General features: G+C 43.0%; 1 protein-coding gene and 1 pseudogene across 4 annotated transcripts in view; one reads left to right on the forward strand and one right to left on the reverse strand.

The window, feature by feature from the left end:
- Positions 1-137: 137 nt before the first annotated feature.
- The window catches only part of Glyr1 (glyoxylate reductase 1 homolog), a 36,340-nt gene continuing 16,526 nt past the window's right edge, over positions 138-19,951 (reverse strand). For 2 of the 4 annotated variants that reach the window (XM_063226431.1, XM_063226429.1), the window contains 11 exons: positions 17,754-17,840; positions 16,854-16,910; positions 16,022-16,072; positions 15,856-15,929; positions 13,089-13,188; positions 9,266-9,358; positions 8,468-8,569; positions 7,590-7,752; positions 7,155-7,334; positions 6,721-6,845; positions 138-2,074 (listed from right to left, as the gene is read on the reverse strand). In XM_063226431.1, coding sequence (XP_063082501.1) covers positions 2,000-2,074; positions 6,721-6,845; positions 7,155-7,334; positions 7,590-7,752; positions 8,468-8,569; positions 9,266-9,358; positions 13,089-13,188; positions 15,856-15,929; positions 16,022-16,072; positions 16,854-16,910; positions 17,754-17,840 — 1,107 coding nt within the window. In that variant the 3' untranslated portion in view covers positions 138-1,999. Of the gene's footprint in view, positions 2,075-6,720; positions 6,846-7,154; positions 7,335-7,589; positions 7,753-8,467; positions 8,570-9,265; positions 9,377-13,088; positions 13,189-15,855; positions 15,930-16,021; positions 16,073-16,853; positions 16,911-17,753; positions 17,841-19,951 lie in introns of all 4 variants that reach the window. The other 2 variants (XM_063226430.1, XM_013141656.2) reach the window with 1 other exon arrangement.
- On the forward strand, positions 3,407-5,218 carry LOC111753954 (large ribosomal subunit protein P1-like; annotated as a pseudogene).

Raw genomic sequence — 19,951 nt, forward strand, 5'->3', positions numbered from 1 at the left:
CGCTACTCCCCAGGCCCTTGAACGCTGATTGGCCTCCACGGCCCGCATTTGTCCCGCCCCAGGGAAAGCAAGATTTGGAGTCTGGGGGCCTATGGCGCACCGGCCCAAGCGTCGCGAGCTCCTATGGCACAACTGTATTACCAAGAAATGTTTTATTTTTCTTGCAGTAGCTTTGTTAATTGCACAAAATCATGTTTTTTTTTTTTCCCATTTAAACATTATCACACAATCCTATTCTGAAAGACAAATGTTCATTAAAAATAAAGCAAAAATAAAAACTCACAACCTTATTCACCTAAATTTGTCATTTAAAGGTTTAAAGGATGTAGAAGGGCTTTCTTACAAGCTTTTTCACAAGTGTCACATTTTCTCTTTAAAAGGGAAGGATTTCAAAACAAAGGTGAAATAGCTTAAACAGAAATACTCATAAAAAGAAACTTTACAGAATTGTCAACAATATTAAGACAACATTGACTAACCGGTTTCATTACAGTGCCTTCCCCCACCCCCACCCTCAGTGTGTCCACCAAGACTAGGACAGGCTGTATTCAGATAAATGAGTTCAAAATCCCAGTGAAACAAACGAGTGTGCCGTACCCCGCAGACATCTTCCCAGCCCCACACCAGTGTGGCCACCTGACACAGTTAAACTGTAAATTGTGACTTTGGAAAACCACCCCATGAGAGGGAGAAAAAGCTGACATCCCTTGGGGGAACTCCTCCTTGTTCTCATGTGACACTTTAAGCCGCTGGTCCCCTATCCAAGGAGAAATGTTAGGGCCTCAAGGATGTCCCAGCTCCACCTCTGAGGGTCAGTTCAGGTTAGGTCAGGCCCAGTTCTCTCCCATCTAGCAAACCCTGGCCTGGGTACCACTGAAGAGCATGATGCTGGCTGGAACAGACATTCCCTATCAAGAAGTGAGCCTTAGAAATGCTGATCATTGGTCAGGCTGGGTTTGTGCCAAAGACAGGACAGACAGAAATACTGTCTCCATGGGAGGAAAAGTGGGTAAGAAGTGAAGAGAGATGGGGCATGCAGAGGATCTGTGCAGTGCAGGTTGGGCCAGGTTGGCCAGCTCAGTGGCTCTTCAGAGCCAGGTAAAGATGGTGGCATAATGGAAATAGGAAGGAGCAGCCCTCACTCTCCACTGCTCAGGGTCCTGAGGGCAAGCTTCCCAAGAGCTGGAATGCAAATCCAAACACTATAACAGCCTGGCAAACAGCAGACTCCCACTGCAGGGAAGCAACAAACTTGGACCCAGCTCAGGCTTGCAGTACCAATGGGTGGTAAGCAGCAGCAGGGAGCTAGGGGCCAGGCTCATCTGCAGCCTGGCTGCTTGCTACTCTTGCTGCAGAGCCAAGTTCGCCTCTGTGGGATGGTGGCAGTCTCTTCTTAGTTTACAAAGGCCTTTACAAAAGAGGTGGGTGCACATCGGTAGCTCAGACTTGAAAATCCTCCTCAGCTGAGGCTGGAGGGCCCTTAGGAACTGTGGCTGGGAGTTGGTGCTGGTTCATCCTGGCCCTGAGCCTCTCCCTGCAGGGGTCCAGGTAGGGACGAGGACACAATGTTGACCTCTGCTGATTTTAGTTCCTCAAGTGGAAGGGGTTTGCTAAGACAAGCTTAGAAGAAAAGAAGCCAGGCAGCAGCAGTTTCTGGGTAGCTTCTATCCTGGGGTGAGTGTGTGTGGGGGTGAGAGTGTGTGTGTGTGTGTGTGTGTGTGTGTATGTGTGTGTGTGTGTGTACACATGTACAGCCACCTAGTTGGGGCCAGTGCCCAGCTCAAGAGCTTCCTCACAAGCCAACCTTGGTAACACCCCTCCCTCCCAGGGCTTCAGGGAGGGGTACTGCTGTGTGCTGTGCTGATGGCAAGTCTCGAGTCTGTATAAAAGGAAATGGAGACAGGTGGACTGGTCCAGAGTTAAGTCACAGAACCCCAACCCCATATCAGGAAAACAGGGTTGAGGGAAGATCAGAGGGGTGGGGCAGGGCATCCACGGTTTAGTGTATGTAGGCTCGGTACACTGCAGACATATCATTGTCAGACTGGTCCAATGCCTTGGCTCTTTTGTATACCTACGGGAAAAACAAAACAAAACAAAGAAATTGGTTACAGAGCTACGTTAAACACCTGGTCTTGATTTCTGAGGCAATGGTAGATTAGACAGCTAAGCAGGCAGGTCCTGGAGCCAAGGCTGTCCAAGTAGGAGTCCTTGCCACCGATTGGCAAGTGGCCTCAGCCACTGATTGATCTGCAGAAGGTATACTGTACTGACCTTCTTAGGGTTATGGTGAGGTTACGTACTGAGGGATATGAAGTGCTCAGTGTAGTCAGTAATTACAGAAATGTCCCTTGATACAGAAAATCCTTCAAGGATGTCCCACATTATCCTCTGGGCTTCTGTGCCTGCTATTACCAATCCATCCCTAGAGCCTAGAATGGCAGGCTATCATCAGCCATCTTAGAAGTGCTAATGAAATTATTAATAATGCATATTGCAACCCTTAATAGTAACCACTAAAAGGTAATTGAGCTGGGAATGTGGCACATGTTTAGAATCCCAACACTCCAGAAGCTAACAAAGGAGGATTGATTTGAGGTCAAGGCCAGCACAGTGAGACCTTCTCTCAAAAAACAAAAACAGAAACAAATACAGGTCTTACTGTGTAGTTCAGGCTGGCCTTGACCTCACAATGTGGACCAGGCTGGCCCCCAACTCCCAGTAATCCTCTTGCCTTGACCTTCCGAGTGCTGGGATTACACGTGTGCACCACCAGGCCTGGCTTGAGACCCTGTCTTCAAAAATCAAAACCCAAACCAAACTAAACTGGCACAATGCACCACCCTCCAACTCTAGAAAGCCAAAACCAAAACAAAAAATAACTCTAAAAGGTAACGCAAAGACACATAGTAAAAAAGCCAAAAGATAAGTGAAAATGAAATTCTAAAAAATATCCAAATAACCCAAAGGAGGAAAGAAAGAGAAAATGATGAAGATGGGGTGACAAATACAAATGGTAAAAGGAATAGTTCTAACTGGGCAGAGTGGTGAATCCTTGAAATACCAGCTACTAGAAAGGCTGAGGCAGGAAGATCAAGTTCAAGGTTAATTTAGCCCAACCTTACCTCAAAATAAAAAATAAAAAGGCCTGGAAATGTAGCTCAGTGATATAGTATTTGCCTAGCATATTTGAGGCTCTAGGTTTAATTTCCCAGTACTAAACAAAACAAAAAAAAAAAAGGTAGTTTTTAGGTCTAAATACATCGCAATATGGACACTAAATGTTCAAGGACTAGTTATTACAATCCTGACCACTGACCAATGCAGAGCCTAAATTCACACTATTCACTGGCTCCATTGTGAAATCAATCAAATACTACTTCTAAGCCAATCTGGCTGAGTCAGGATGGAGGTAAGTCAGAAACCAACTTCAAAGAGGTTTCTCAGCCCGAGCCATATATGGAACCCTTCCAAAGTGTTACAGTTAAAGAACAAAGAAGGGACAGGAGGCACAGCTATTAGGAAAGAAAGATTATAAGTCAGTGATAGTGAACCTTTTAGAGCTTTCAATACAAAATAGCCACTATAGCAAGCGTGCTATAGATTGGCCATCACTGAAAGAAAATCCAAGAATAGTACCACGTTTCTCATTTTTTCTTCACTTCTCAAAGACCTGAGACCTCTAATTCTTTAACATAATCAAAATATGTTATCAGCTAGGCCTGGTAAGACACACCTGTAATCCTAACTACTCAGGAGGCTGAGGTAGAATTGGAAGCTTTAGGCTAGCCAGGGCAGCTTAGATCCTGCCTTAGAAAGGGAGCTGGGCGTGGTGGCTCATGCCTGTAATCCTAGCACTCGGGTGGCTGAGGCAGGAGGATCATTGCGAGTTCAAGACCAGCCTGGGCTACAAAGTGAGCTCAAGGCCAGCCTGAACTGCACAGTGAGACCCTGTCTCAAAAAGACTAAATAAAATAAAATAAAATAAAATAAAAAGGGTTGGGGATATACTCAGTGATAGAACATTCTAGGTTCAATCTGCAGTATTGCCTGCCCCCCGCAAAAGTACCAACTGACAGAACCTGACAATTAGTGCCTAATATAAATGATTTAATGGTTTTATGTATGCATTTTATAAGTTACTATAATTGTATAGTAAAGACAAATATTGCTCAGTTATTTTTGCTAAAGGTTAAGCTTCTATAAAACACTATCCTTGAAAACTGTTTCTAGGGCCAAGGGTTTAGCTCAGTGGTTTAAGTGCCCACCCAGCAAGTGTGAGGTCCTGAGCTCAATTACTGGTGCCAAAAAAAATAAATAAATAAATAAAAATAAAAACAAAAAAACCAAACAACTGTTTCTAAGCCAGAAATGGTGGCACATGCTTATAGTTCCAGCTACTCAGAAGGCTGAGGGTAGAGAACTGCTTGAGCTCAAGATTCTGAAGCTAGCCTGGAAGACACATAGTGAGACTCCACCTTAAAAAACAAAGCTAATTAGCTCAGCAGGGTAAGTGCCTGCCAAAAAAAAGAAAAGAAAAACCAAAACCAAAACAAAGCAAAAAACCAAAAGAAAATCTGTTTCCAAAAGTGTATGTATAATTAAGTGCATGTTTAATACATCATTTGGGGAGATGCTAATAGACTAAACACTCCAATTAGAAGGTAGACACTAACCAATTATGGTGACACACACTGTAATCCTAGCATTCTGGGAGGCTGAGACAGACAGATCACAATTTTAAGACCAGCCTGTGCAATTTAAGAGGGAGCTTTCAAAATAAAAAGTGCAGCTAAAGTGCTCAGTTCTTTTGAGGGAGGTAAAGCCACGTTCATCCAGAGACTAGCATTGCGCCTGGCAGCCTGCAACACGGCCTCCATCTCTGAGCTTTCCTACATCTACTTGGCCCTGATCCTGCGAGATAATAAATGAACATCGTGGAGGATAAGATCAACGCCCTCATTAAAGTGGCTGGTGTCAGTGCTGATTCTTTTTGGCCTGGCTTGCTTCGAAAGGCCCTAGCCAAAGTCAACATTGGGAGCCTCATCTGCAGTGTAGTGGCTGGTGGCCCTGAACCCACAGCTGGTGCTGCACCTGCAGGAGGCCCTTCCCCCTCTACCACTGCTGCCCCAGCTGAGGAGAAGGAGGTGAAAGCAAAGAAAGAATCTGAGGAGCCTGATGACAACATGGGCTTTCGTCTTTTTGACTAAACCTCATTTTGTAACATGTTCAATAAAAAATGAACAGCTTAAAAAAATAAATAAAAAGGGCAGGGGATATATAGTTCAGTGTGAAGGCTCTGGGTTTAATTCCCAGTATGGAGGAAGGCAAAAGGTCAAGTGCACTATGAAGGTACAGCAATCATAAATAGATAAAGCCTAATATCAAGTGCTTCAGAGACATGAAGCAAAAATAGAAGTGGGGGAAGGACAATCCCACAGTCAGAGTTTGAGATTTTAATAGCTGTCTCTCAGCAATTCAAAGAACAAGATAAAAAAAAAAAAGGTCTTCATACTGCTATGGAAAAATGATGTGAAAGTTAATTGATGTTAATGTGAAAGTTAATGATGTTAATTGTCTTGTCAGACAGCTACAGAACAGCTACAGAACATACACCCTGCAGAACTCATAGTTATTGTAAGCACAGATGATGCATTTACCAAGACAATTTTCTAGGACATAAAACAAGTCTAAATAAAAGTGAAGGAAAAAAAAATATGGGCATATTGTCTGATCCTGAGACATAACTTAGAAACCAATAAGCATTAGAAATTTAGGAAAACCCCAAATAAAGGACAAAAAAATATTTTTTTAGTGAGATAATATTTCACTATGTTGCCTAGGCTGGGCTTGGACTCCTGAGTTCAACTGATCTTCCTGTTACAGCCTCTGAATAGCTGGGATTATAGGTGTACCATAATGCCTGGCTGGGCACACAAAAAAAAATTTTTTTTTTTTGGACACACAAATTTTTAAATAATCCACTGATCAAGAAAGAAATCACACAGGAAATTAGTGTGCTACAAAAAAAAAAAAAATTTATAGCTATAAAGCTCATTCCAGAAACAAAAAAAGTATAAAATCAATAATCTAAGATTCTACCATAAGGCATTAGAAAAAAGCAGGGTATGGTGGTACATGTCTATAATCTCAGCACTTGGGAGGCGGACGCAGGAGGACTGCTATCAGTTCAAGGCCAGCCAGAGTCATAATGAATTGCCCAGCTTAAACTGTAAGACTCTGTCTCAAAACCAACCAAACAAACAACAAATAAATAAAATGGGGCTAGAAAAAAAGGAGAAATAACCCAGATTTTGAATTTAAAGCCAATTAGAAACTGAACCACGTGAAAAACAACAGAACAAAACAATTCTATATACCTTTGTCCTTCCTTTCCCAATCCAATGTGGTAAGAATAAAATATGAAAAAACAAAATTTGACAGCAAACAAAAGCTAAATAAGTAAAGGAACAGAAAAAAACACAAGAAAAAAGGAGCCTGCCATAGTGGCGCATGCCTGTACTTCCAGCATATGGGAGGCTGAGGCAGGAAGATGACTGCAAATTCAAGAACAGACTGGGCTACAAAGTAAGCTCAAGCCCAGCCTGAATTGCACAATGAGACTCTGTCTCAAAAAGACAAAAACAAAAAACAAACAAGCAAAAACCAACAAAAAAGAAAGTGAAGGGTCCTAAGACTTGGGCCCCCACTCTCTCTTACCTCATTGGCTGCAGCTGCCATAGGTGTCGGGTGGTTGACTGCATCACCCAGCGCAATGGCCAGGCGAAGATCCTTCTGAATGTACTTCAGGTAGAAATCAGGCTTAAAGTTCCCCTGTAGGATATCTGAAGAGGGAGAATCACTTATCAGAAAATATCCAAGGACCCTCCAATAAGCCTTCCATCAGGGCACAACCATTCCTAAAGGTTACAGACCTGCTGCTGGTCTGATACCTGAGACACCTCCCAACCTATTCCCTGAATTCCATTCATGGTGTCTCTGGCTTTCTCTGCCCAATGGACTGACTACAGGGAGCACCCATCAGATCCCATGAACCCAGGAATGGGAACTGTTGTTGGGATACCTGCCTGACCCAGTTCCCCAGCTCTAATATAAAACGTAAAATGTAAGAAGAAAGGTAAAAAGTGACTTACTTTGGCACTTCTGGTCCAGGAAGATGCTGGCCAACTGTCCCTGATTGAGGATGTCTAAGAGTGTCTGCTGTGACTGGCCTGTGACCTGGGCCAGGGTTAGCCCCTCTGCAATGGTGGCCATGAAGCTCCCTTGGACCATGTTTACAATCAGCATCATCTTGGCTGCATTGCCAACTTCACCTACTCAGGACAAAGAGACAAAGTCACATCCCACCAACCACTCAGGTAGGCCTCTCTGCCCACCCTCTTCCCTGTACCCTGGGGAGCCCCTTTCACCTGCCCCCGATAGAACTGGGTCTTCCTTCCAGGCATGTCAGAGGAAACCTTCCCCCAGGGCACCTGGCAGGGAGGCCATGTGGGACAGATGCTGTCACCAGTGTGTAGTCCCCCCAGCCTCCAGGCCCACTGTGCCCCAACAGGTGGCAGGCATGTTACCTAGAAAGAAGGAGGTCTTCCCCATAGCCTGGAAGCAGCTGCTACAGTCCTCATATAGGCCCCTGTCTCCGGCTGCTAAGATCACCAACATCCCGTCGTTAGACAGCTGCTGATTCCCTGAGACTGGGGCCTCCAGAAAGCGACCCCCCCTGGATACAATCACCTGCAATGGAAAGTCATAGCTTCTAGAGGACTTGCCTCTCACAGGACTTTCAAGCAGGGAGCAAAGAGCATCCTTGGGGCCATAGCTTCTTATTGTATCAGCCATAACTACACTGGTGGGGGCCTGTGGTCTTCTGCACTGAGGTCCCAAAGCTGATACTAGGGACTATGGCTGTGTACAGTTAGCTCGCTCATCCTCCACATGCATATCACAAGGCATTAATATAAGAAAAGTTAAAGTCTGTAGGCTCCCATTTTTTCTGGAATTTTTAACAAGATCAAGGATCAAATTTAGCTATTTCAGTTATTAACTAAGCACTCCCCTCTGGTCACACTTCCTGTCACTGACTTCAACTACCCTTAGGAATATGCATGAGTCCAAAGTTACTAGCCCCTTACTTGCACCAGAAGATGGGGATAGAGGGATGCCAAAATCAGTAGGTACTTAAACCAAAATCGTCAAATTGATAGCTGGGTAGCTTCTCATTGTCAGGCTGGCTGCCATAAAACCCAATACCCACCCAGCCCACAGGAAGCCTCCTATAGCTATTTAGCCTAGTTGTGATTTTGAAGGTGAAGCAGAAGACAGACTAGTCCCAATACTACCAGTGTCTCCTCTTTTCTCTCTGGCTTTGGTGCTAGTGTAAACAAAGTGTATACTTGTGTGTAGTCAGCCTGGGCCTTAGGCTCCCACTGAAAGGTCCAGAGCCAGCTACCTGGGCCAGCTCAGTGACTGTGTCGGCATCCACCGTTGACATATCCACGTAGCACTTCCCAGGACGGATCCCTTGCAGTACACCACTGGGGCCCAGCACCAGCTGTGGGAACATGAGGGAAAAGCAATAGCCCAGGCTCCTAGCTAGATGCTCAGGGGCCCTGCAGACCTGAGATCCGAAGACTGCTGCTGTTTTTGTGCCTTTCCTGAGTAGGAGTTAACTATTATGATCTATGAACTATTATGAGAGCCACTAAGTAACCAAAGCATAGAAAGTATTTCCAGTATGCTATTTATTCTCCCCATTCCCTGACATTTAAAAGCCAGAAATTTGTTATTTCAGTTTTGGGGGCTCCTTTGGATTTATGTGAATTAGTCATCAGTTCAAAAGAATGACTACTGCACTTGAACTTTTGCAGGCGCTTATGCAGCTGAGCTAAATCCCCACTCCCTGCACTTGAACTTTTAACACATACAAATTCAGCAATCGCTAAACACAGGAAGTTGGCCATTGGTCCAAAGGCACAATTGGTAACAAAGCGTCTGGCTAATTCTACCCGGAGTCCGTTCAAGAACCACCTCAGTACAGACTTCAAGGACCCTAGTAATTTTCTTTCTTTATTCTGAATTAAAGGAAGCCTGGATTCAGCTTATGCACACACCATTTTCAATGGGAAATGGCCCCCAGATGGGAAATTCAACCCCCACATGCATACACTCACTCGGTGTGCAGGGGAGAGGAGGCCAGCCAGAGCTCCTGGCAACCACCTAAGATGCGGAGGGGAGAGGGGATCCTTACGTCCTTGGCTGCCTTTGGATCCGACACACAGGCGAAAGTGATGTCGCAAGTTGAAACAACTTCAGCGGGGGTTCTTCCTAGGCGGGCCCCCTCCTGGATGAACAAATCACACTGCAAAAGTCACAGATCCTAACGTGAGCTATAAGTGGTGCATAACAAACATGCCAACAGGCCAGAGATGCACAACCAGTCCATGATGAGTTGGCCAAGGTAAAAGGCTGAGGTCAGGAGCCTAGGACACCAGAGTTGGAGAACTGACCTCTTAAGCAAAGTGGACTGGGCTTTTGAAGGACAGCCCTGTGTTTTTGTGTACTTGGTACCTAGAACAATGTGCTACTTCACAAGAAGCATTAAACAAGTTAATGAACAAGTTAATGAAGGTTTAATGCTCGATAAACAGGCCCTCTGTTTTGTGCTGATTTTGGCAAAAGCTGCTCACCCCTGAGCTACCTCATTATCCCTGAGCTGGAGAAGCATGGCTTCTTCTTCCTGGCTTCTATTCTTTTTAGTATGTTTTCCAACACGGCTGCCAAGTCAAAGTATTAACCTTTTATTCTGAAAATTAAAATCACTCAGAATGTGTCATGACAAAACAGATTCTTAGTATTTTGGTGTATTTCTTTTTTTCCTTAGGAATTTAAGGAAATAAATAATTTGGGCCTTTTTTTTTTTTTTTGACACAAGGTCTATGTAGTGCAGCTTTGAACTCAGATAGCCCAGGCTAGCTTTGAACTCATGGCAATCTTCAATTAATTGAAGATCAAATATAACTGAATTGAGTATCAATATAACTGTCCCTATATTTACTAAAAACATTTCTATTTGGTATACTCTGTGTTGTGTGGGAGTACTATCAAAACAACTATTGAGAAAAGAAAGCAATCCACTCGCCTCCCTGGCAAGCAGCTGTGGTTCGAGCAAGTGGCAGGCGCCCCAGGGAAAGAACCAGCCAGCATCTCCTAAGATCTACGCCATGTTGGAACTTAGGGTAATGGGAAAGAAAGCAACCTGGTGTCTCCCTGGTAAGCAGCTGTGAGCTTACTGGCATGAGGGCTGAGAATCAAACATCCCATCCTCCCTCCCACCCCCACCCCCACAGTAAAGGGGAGCCAGAGGTCTGAGCATCATTTGGGAGATTGACCCTAAGCAAAATAGCAAATATGGAGGATTTCCTTTTACCATGTCTTTGAAGGCAAATATTGTTATCACTGCTTTGCTTTGTTCTGATTAACTGTATTGCTCTATTCAATATTCTGTTTTGATAAGTTCTATAATGTTCTGTATTTGGTTTGATTTTGCTATATTTGATTGAAAGGACAACTATTGTGAAGATAACAAGATATACCATGGCACCTATTATTGTTATCCCGGTAACCTGCTGTGAAGTTCTGTACCAATTTCACTGCATTGTCTCAATGGCTTTGTTCTGTCTTTTTTTTTTTTTTTTGTCTTTTTCATTTTTATCGGTACTGGGGATCGAACTCACGACCACCTGCTTGCAAGGCAGGTGCTTATGCCACTGAGCTAAATCTCCAGCCCTCTTTGTTCTGTCTTGTTCTGTTATATTTTACTACCTTCAAAAAAAAAAAAAAAAAAAAAAAAAGGGCTGGGGATTTAGCTCAGCGGCATAAGCGCCCGCCTTGCAAGCAAGCAGTTGTGAGTTCCATCCCTGGTACTGATAAAAAGGAAAAAAAAAGACAAAAAAACAAAAAAAAACCAAGGGGCTGGGGATTTAGCTCAGCGGCATAAGTACCTGACTTGCAAGCAGGCAGTCAAGAGTTCGATCCCCAGTATCGATAAAAAGTTAAAACAAACAAAACAAAAAAACAAAAAAAAACCCACACAACTATTGATAAGCTTGGCATGGTGTCCCATGCCTGTAATTCCAGGACTCTGAGGGGCTGAGGCAGGAGGAAGTTCAGGATGAGCCCACTCTGGACAATTTAGTAAGACTGTTAAAAAAAAAAGGTAGCTGGAGATATAGCTCAGTGCAAAGGGCCTGGAGTCAATTTCCAGTGCCACAAAACAAATCAAAACAGCTGTTATCTTTTTCTTTAGTGAATGCGTTCTTTCTGGTTTGGAAAGACTTAAATTATTCTCTTGTGGTTCTTCATGTAAAAACTTAATTCAGTAATTGATTGGAAATATATTGTGGTAAGTGGTAGCAATGGAATAACCATTTTCTCAAATTTCTAACCAGTTGTTCTAAACCTATTTTTCTGACCAGCTCTTTGTTGTGTCTTCCTGGTTTCCAGTGAGCGCCCTTACTCAAGGTGGTCTAAAGTTGCTGATTCTACTAGGTGAGCTTGGATTTCTACAGCAGCCTTTGAAAAATAAAGCTTTAGATTAGGTTTTAGTTGGGAGGATCCTCATCCTCATTGCTCTTTTCTGGAAATTGAACCATGTTTCCTATTATTCCAGATGAACTCAAAGTTGTTCTGTTTGTTTGTTTGCTTTTGTTTTTGTTTTTTGAGACAAGGTCTCACTATAGTTCAACTGGCTTTGAAATCATTATGTAACCTACGCTGGTCTCAAACTCCTGACTTCTCTTGCCTCAGCTTCCCAAACGCTGGGATTACAGCTGTGCACCACCATACCCTAGGGGATTTTTTTTTTTTGAGACAGGGTTTCACTATGAAGTTCAGGCTGGCTTTGAACCTGTGGTGATTAAAGGATCATGTTTATCAAGAGTCTTAAAAAATTCCACAAGGACTGTCTTAAGAATTAATACCTCCCTGCCCCCATCCCTTCTGGGAAATGAACCCCAACATGTCATGCATGTTAGACAAGTACTCAACCATTGTGGCATACTTGCAACCCTACTAAAAAGCCTTTGATATAGTATTATTATTATTTTTTTTTTTTGCTAAAGTGAGTTTTAAAAAATGCTACTTCCTAAGCAATTTATGGTAAGCACTGTGCTAAGTATTTTAGATTATTTGATTTAACTGCCACAACCTGTGAAGTAGATGCTATTGCAACTGTCACTTCACATTGAGGATTTCAAAGCTCAGGTAAGAATACCTTGTTGAAGAAGTAGCAGACCTGTGATTTCAATTTGAGTTTGTTTGCCTACATCCTAAAATCATAGCTGCTTTGCTCTGCTGCCTTCTGTAAGTCAATCTGGAAGACAGACATGTTGCTGACACTTAGGTTTCCAATTAGGAATAGTGAATGGCCAGTAGTCCTTCTATTAAAGGGAAATGCACTCCTTGTACAAACCCATTGATTTATCAGTGGGACTTTTTTTTTTTTTTTGTCTTTTTCCTTTTTATCGGTACCAGGGATCGAACTCACAACTGCCTGCTTGCAAGGCAGGCGCTTATGCCGCTGAGCTAAATCCCCAGCCCCATATCAGTGGGACTTCTAATACCTCACTACTAACTTTGGTCCCCAAAGCGCTAACCCAACGTTCAGCCACTGCAACCTAGACACCTGAGTGTGGCCATTGGTGCCTGTTTTTCCCAGGCTCCCACAACACTCTTAATCATTTCTCTGTTCTTGAAAAGTTCTTTACCTAGCAAAGTAATTTTTTTACTTTGTCTAGTTTTTTTTTTTTTTTTTTTTTTTTGTCTTTTTCCATTCTACCGGGTCGTGAGTTCAATCCCTGGTACCGATAAAAACGAAAAAGACCAAAAAAAAAAATTGTTAGTTTTAATAACAACATTCTAAGCTTATATATCTTACCTTTCCACCTGCCTGGACTCAGCTTGGTTTCTATTTATTCTCATCTATAATGGTGAATAGAGACAAAGAGAAAGTCTCCCTTTTATTTAGTTACCCCATATTCCCAGGCCTGATAAGTCCCACCCTTGATGCTTACTTTCTCTGCAGTCCTGTTCCAGACAGTCACTGTATGACCCATTTTTAGCAAGTTGGAGACAATGCCGCTTCCCATGAGTCCAAGGCCCAAAAATCCTATCCTGCAACAGACAGAGACAGATGAGTTCAGGGAAAAGTGGGTGAGACACCTTAAGAAGTATCCATCTGGCAGCACGAGGTGGGGGATGGGACTTCAGGCCACTAGAAACACCAACCAGCGCACTGATACTATATCTACAGTTAGGTACACTGTAGCTACACTGTACTTTTTTCTTGTCTTGTAATGGTCTAAAAGTGTCCCTAAATACAAATGGGCATTTCTAAACCCTCAACTGTCACAGAAGATAGTACTGCTTGCAGGCTTGGGTAAAGTCTTCCAATTGTGGTCTTCCCCTTGCTTTTGTTACAAGCATCTGAACTTTCCAATTCTCTACTATAGTCACAACACAGACATGTCCTCAGGCACTGAAATGGCTTTCTGATCAGCCACCTTGAACACAAAGCCTTCAGATGCTACTTTAGAGCACATGAGAATCCATGACAAGTCATGGAGGCAATCTGTTACTCTGTGGGGAGCCAGGCAACCTCCCCAGCTGTGGGAACTAGGATCAGTCTGTACTTTTGCTTCCCAGTTTTTGTTCTCCCACACCTCCATCCTCACCTGATCTTTTTTTTAGCTATAGTCCTTTGCGATCCCGTGACTCAACAACCTGCCTATTGTGTTTACCTTCACTTTTTGTGTCTTGTTCTTCCCAAAACCACACAACTTAGGGGTTGTCATTACTACTATTTCTGAATACTTGTGTAAATGATTTTCATCCTGCCCCAATGTCTTTTCTGCCATTTACACATTTTAATCTCCATTTAAATGGGTCAATGTCCAAATAATGCCTTTGCTTCACTTGTGATTCTCCCACTTTCTGCCACTTATTTTGACCCTGTATTATCCTCTCTGTACTTTTAGTCTCCTGGAATCACATCTGTCGTCAACCTTGCAAAAAGCTCCTCTACTCAGAAGTCCCTGATTCCTGCAAAAATATCCACTAGTCACTGCCTGTCTACATCAAATCTTCTGAATCAAAAGTGAAAAGGGAACCCATCACTTTTCTCACTAAAACAGAGCCCCTTGCCCATTATGTTTAATGCCAAGGGTTAAAAACAATAAGGTATTTTCTGTCATTCATAGCTCTTTGGGTAGTACAATTTTTCCCATGATTCTAAATAAAGATAGGCTACTATTACTCTTTTCTTCACATTCTAGGAAAACCAGTAGACCCATGAAGGTAACTCACAGTTCCTCCATGGGGTCAGTGTGGATTAATGGGTGGTAACACCATTGGTTTGCTTTACAGTTGGCTTCATATTCGTGTTAAGAAAGAGCTGACAGAAGGAATCCAGGTGTTGGTCCTTTTTTATCCCTTGTACTGAGAGAATCCAAGGTCTTTGTACTAAGCTGTATTCTGAGCCTCTTCCCCACCTTTATTTTTAATTTTAAGACAGGGTCTCATGAAGTCACTAAATTGTTTAAGTTGAACTTGACCTTCCTGCCTCAGTTTCCTGGACTACTAGGATTATAGACCTGAAGGTAGACAGGCTGGCCATGAACACACAGCACTTCTCTTGCCTCAAAGAGGCAAATGCTGGGATTACAGGCATGTGCCACCATGTTCAGCTGGCCTTATTTTTAGCACCAACACAATCCTCATTACATTAATGGAAACACTCCTTTTTTTAGTTTTTAAGAGACAGGATCTCACTATGTAATTTAGACTGGCCTTGAACCCACTATGTTGCCCAGGCTGTCCTTGAACTCACAGCAATTCTCCAGCTCCAACGCTCTGCATGTAGGGATTACAGGTGTGAACCACCACATCCAGCCTTTTATTGGCATAAAACATATTCCTATGTTCTATACTCTCAAAGGGAAATTCACTACCAATCATTTGTGAACTTAGTGATTTCAATAGTACAAATAAAACATGAAGTAAAAGATGTGCTGTTTTAGAATGGGAAAGAATTGTACAGAAGGACAAACTGAAAATTCAGACTTATCTTACTTAGGAGAATATGACTTCTAAGTAAAGAAATCCTTTCTACCAGGTGACTCTGCAGACACAACTAGCCGATGGAAGAGGAGCAAAGACAAGTCTGGGAGCAGCTTCGGCTTGGGTACCACAATCTAAGTGCACCCCTGACTAGGCAGGACATCAAGCAACAGGCATATGGACCATAAGGATGGGGTGGCAACAGTTCTGAGAGCTGGGAGGGTAAACAATGAGTTTTTCCAACTCTTCATCTCTTGCTCCTGTGGCTAATTCTGGGGCTTCTATAATAGGTCTACTAAGACAGTGGTGTTCAAGTGTGGTCTCTTTACTTGTAGCAGCAGCAGCAGTTTTGCTACTTGCTAAAAATATGAATTCTTTGGTCTATCCCACACATATGAAGATGTCCTGGCCAGGCATGGAAGTCAGCAATTGGTGCTTTACAAGTCACCATTCAGGTGATTCTGACAGACAGGAAAGTCTGGGACTTTTATGCAGGTGCTCATGCTTGGAGACTATTTAGAGTTACAGACCCCGTGAGATGCCCAGAGTCAAACTGCTCCCAGGAAAATCTTGATTATTAAGAATCAAAGCTCTCTTTGATCCCTGGTACTGATAAAAAAAAAAAAAAAAAAAAAGAATCTGAGTTCTCCCACTCTTTTTGGACCCCTTTGGGATCACTTCCTTTGCCTGAGCAAAACCCAAGCTCCTCATCACAGCTCTTACTTTTTGTCTGTGGGTGTGATACTGCCATTCACAGCTGTGCTGTCTGCTGCCTGGATGGAGGTGGAACCAGTTTCCTAGGGAGAGCAAGCATAAATTATTCCATTGTTCTGCCCAGTGAGAAACCCCAGGTAAAAATAAAAAGTGGGGATTTGGGGAGGTTACTTACCTCTTCACATATTTTCAACTTCTTTGTGATTGCCTGGTAACAAACAGCTGGCTAATGAAGAGAAACCCAATTTATTAAATGGAATAGTTAATGGATCTTCATTATAATTTCCCTAAAAGATTAGGCCTAAAGTGGGAAATCAACACCAAGGTATTTTTGCTGTATGTCACAGAACTACAAATGAGACACTAGAAAATTAACATGCATACCTTATTATATTCTTCATGTAACTATATTTTAGTATCATGCTGCCAAAGAGAGTATTCCACGTAACTCTATAAAGCTCTTTTGTCTGACCAAAACATTGGGAATCAGAGGCATTGAGTGAATCCTCTGTGTTCAGAGTTACAGCTGGTCAGTGTTACTGGCCTGGGAACATAGATCTCTCCAATTCCAAAGCCACAAACTACCACTGGATTCTGGCAAGGCTGGGTCTAACTCATGGTCTTACAGACTCTGGGAATGCTTCCCTCCATAGCTATGGGGTGTGGAGATAACCCTGACCTATGAGCTGTGGGATGTGTCTCTCACAGGCTACTTCATGGGGCTGACAGCTCACCATAGTTGGCTCCTCTATTAAAATATAAAGACAACTGCATGTATTTCTACCAGATTACTAGTGGAGTTCTAGAAGCTGCCTTTTGGTTTATTTTTAATTTCAGCAGTACCGGACTTCCCCCAGGGCTTATATTGTGAATTTCTGAACACAATGCTCTGGGTGATATATAAACAGAGCCTAACTTTCAGACCAGTTGAGGTGGCTCCAGTAGTGCACACTCTCGTGGCAGGCTAGCCCCTCAACAAGGGTCAAGAGTGTCACAGGGTCACTCACCTTCTCTGTTTGGCTCAGCAAGAAATGATGGAAGTGAGGATCTGCATCTTTGACAGGCTGAAACCAGAAGACAATGAAATAAAACAAGCTACCTTCCACTGAAGGGCTCTTTCTCCTGCCTTTGAGTTGGACACTCCTTGGGCTATAGGGCCTCTGTCCTCTACTCCCTTTCATAGCTGTCTGAAAACAGCTCATATTTTTGGCCTATACCTTTGTAAGTGACTACGAGTTGCAGCTAGGAGAAAACTGGATTCAAGTGGAAATGGACAGAGGTTTCTACTAGGTTGATATACACATTATTCCAGTAAGGGGAAAAATACTATAAAGCATACCAGTATTTTGGTATTTGGTATTCAACAAGTACTCAGACAACTCAGCAGACTGTGCTGCAGTGATTATCAGGACACTTCTGGTTTTGGGCTTTGGCCTCCTTTGTTTAGAGCTATACAAGGGATTTGCTTTCTTGAGGGTCAGTCCTGATAAGACAGAGTGGTCACAACCACAGATCTCCATGGCTACTCACAATAGTGCCCAGCAATAGGTGCAGCCCACAGCAAGGACAAGATAACCCCAGCCTACCAACAGTTGTGTTTATGGATCAGCATGTAGTTGTAAAATATGAAGTGAAAAAATTGAGCAGAATGATTCCACTCACTCAGAACTACATGTGCAAGAGAGCTGAGTGGTTAGACTGATGCTGTAGTCAGTCACCTCAAACCTAGCAGGGCTCACCCCAAGGGTGGAGTAGTTTATTTTGTATCTTGTGAACTTCTGTACTATTGTGCAATTAAACCACACAAACAAAAACAAAACGGAGAAAAAGGAAGAGGATCACACTGCAACATCAGGAAACCTGGTGACATGGTGGTGGCTTGTCCTGCCTGCAGTTGAACGCTTTACCTCACTCGCAGTTGGCTGCCATTTAAATGCGGCCATAGGTCCGGCCATCATCCCCTTCACGGTACTAGACTCGGGGATAGTGAGGTCCTACAGAAGGAAAGGCAGAGCATCAGGACATTTTACTTCCTCTGTCACATTCAAACCTGAACAAAACTCTTGACAACTGCCAGAGTTTATGTGTAAGTTCAAGCCAATCCCAGGCAACATTCTGATGACTATCTTTTGGGAGAAAGAAGGTGAGGTCTTCCCATCAACATAAGAGAAACCTTTCTTCTCCACTCTGGAAGGAGATAAAAAGTTGTTGAACCTTATTCACAAGCAGAGAGGTAATCAGCTCAGTCATCAACTGCAACGTTGTACACAAAGTTGTATCAAAAATTTCTTTGGTTTAAAATCAATGTTAAAACAGTTATGGCTTTGTAAGAATTCCACCTTTTTTTTTTTTTTTGGTGCTGGGGATCCAACTCACAACCTTACGTTTGCCAAGCAGGTACTTACACCACTGAGCTAAACCCCTGGGCTCACCACATTTTTAAAAAAATAAAGATGCATGGTACTGGTGAGATTTGTCCGAATCTTGGAGCTATGACATGATAAAGATGGAGTATGCCCAGAATGGTTGCATGGTAGCTGCTCGTCTTCAGCATCACCTGGCTCCATTCTTCCTAGGCAAAGGGTCACTGCTCCAGCTCAAAAACCTGCCCAGTTCCTTCGTACCCATCTAATGCTACTGTGGACCTTTGCTTCTCAATTCCTCTCTTCTTGCCTTGGTAACCCCATTCATGTTTCTATTTGGATGTCAGTCAGAATCTTAACATATCCCAATAACTTTCCATCTCCCCCGTCCCTGCCAAACGTTCCTCTCACCTGTTCTACTAGGCCAGAATCTCTGGAGTCCTTCTTATCTCCCAGCTCCTCTAATCCACTGGCAATGATTACTGCTTTATAACTGAGTATCTATCCTGATCCCTCTACCACCCTCGTTACTAATAGCCCAGCTCTGGTCACCAACACCTAATACTCAGCTGGTTAAAATACGTCTCCCTGCTTCCATTCTGGACCCCTGCAGTCTAATCTCCACACAGCAGCCAAAGTAATTTTTTATTTTTATTGTTTTATTTTAATTAGTACATGTATGCAGTACATAACGATTACATTTATCATGGGGAGTTGGTACATGTATATAACACATCTTAATTCTTTTTACATATCCTTTCCCACCCTTCCCAAGAAAAATCTGCTGAAAAGTCTAGTCAGACCATGTTATTTCTCTGCTGAAAATTGGCTTTCCATCACTTCCTGTCATGTAGTGAACCTAAAGATTTATTATGATAGCCTATAGGGAGGGCTCTAGATAGCCTGCTACTCCACCTCACAATAATCTCCACTTTGTGTCCTGATTTTTTCTTCCACATTACTCCTTACCCACCAGCACTCCACTGGCGACCTCTATTCTAAACATGGGTCTGCTTCAGTGCCTCTGCACTTCCAGGAAAATTCTTACAACAGATGTCTACTTGACTCACAGGCTCACTTTAGGTCTCTACTGAATTGTTCCTTTATCAGTGTGACTTTACTTGACCTCTGTATCCTCCTTCATTAGAATGTGACAATTAATTATTATAACAGCAAACACTTCTCTAGTGTTTATTATATGACTTGTGTATCACTATCATACTATTTCCCCACTCTCCTTAGTCTTTTTGAGACAGGGTTTTGCTATGCAGTTTAGGCTGGCCTTGAACTCACTTTGTGGCCTTGGATGGCCTCCAACTCACAGCAATCCTCCTGCCTCAGCCTCCCAGGTACTAGGATTACAGGCATGTGCCACCATGCCTGGCCCTGCCATACTGTTTTATACATACAATCTCTCAGGAAATTTGGCTCCCAAGTACATTCTAGAGAAGCAAGAACACTGGCAGTTCTGTTGAATTCATTCCTGTGTGGGGACCTATGTCTGGCATTTGACCAAAGTTTGGTATTTGTTGAAAATAATACATAAATTTCTTCCCCTGGAGATCTGGTCTATTGTGTTGCTTTTTCTAATATATATTGTATTTGGTCCACGTTAGGTGCTGTTGAATAAACATCTGTTGAATAAAGAGGCTGGGCGTGGGGGGAAGTCTACGGCAGTGCTACCCAAAAAATTTTCTGAAATGATGACCTGATACCAAGCTAGGGTAATGGAAAAACTGATT

The sequence above is a fragment of the Cavia porcellus genome, unplaced genomic scaffold, assembly GCF_034190915.1.
Source record: "Cavia porcellus strain 051 isolate PalLab524CR breed Dunkin Hartley unplaced genomic scaffold, mCavPor4.1 scaffold_16, whole genome shotgun sequence".
NCBI classification, from domain to species: Eukaryota; Metazoa; Chordata; class Mammalia; order Rodentia; family Caviidae; genus Cavia; species Cavia porcellus.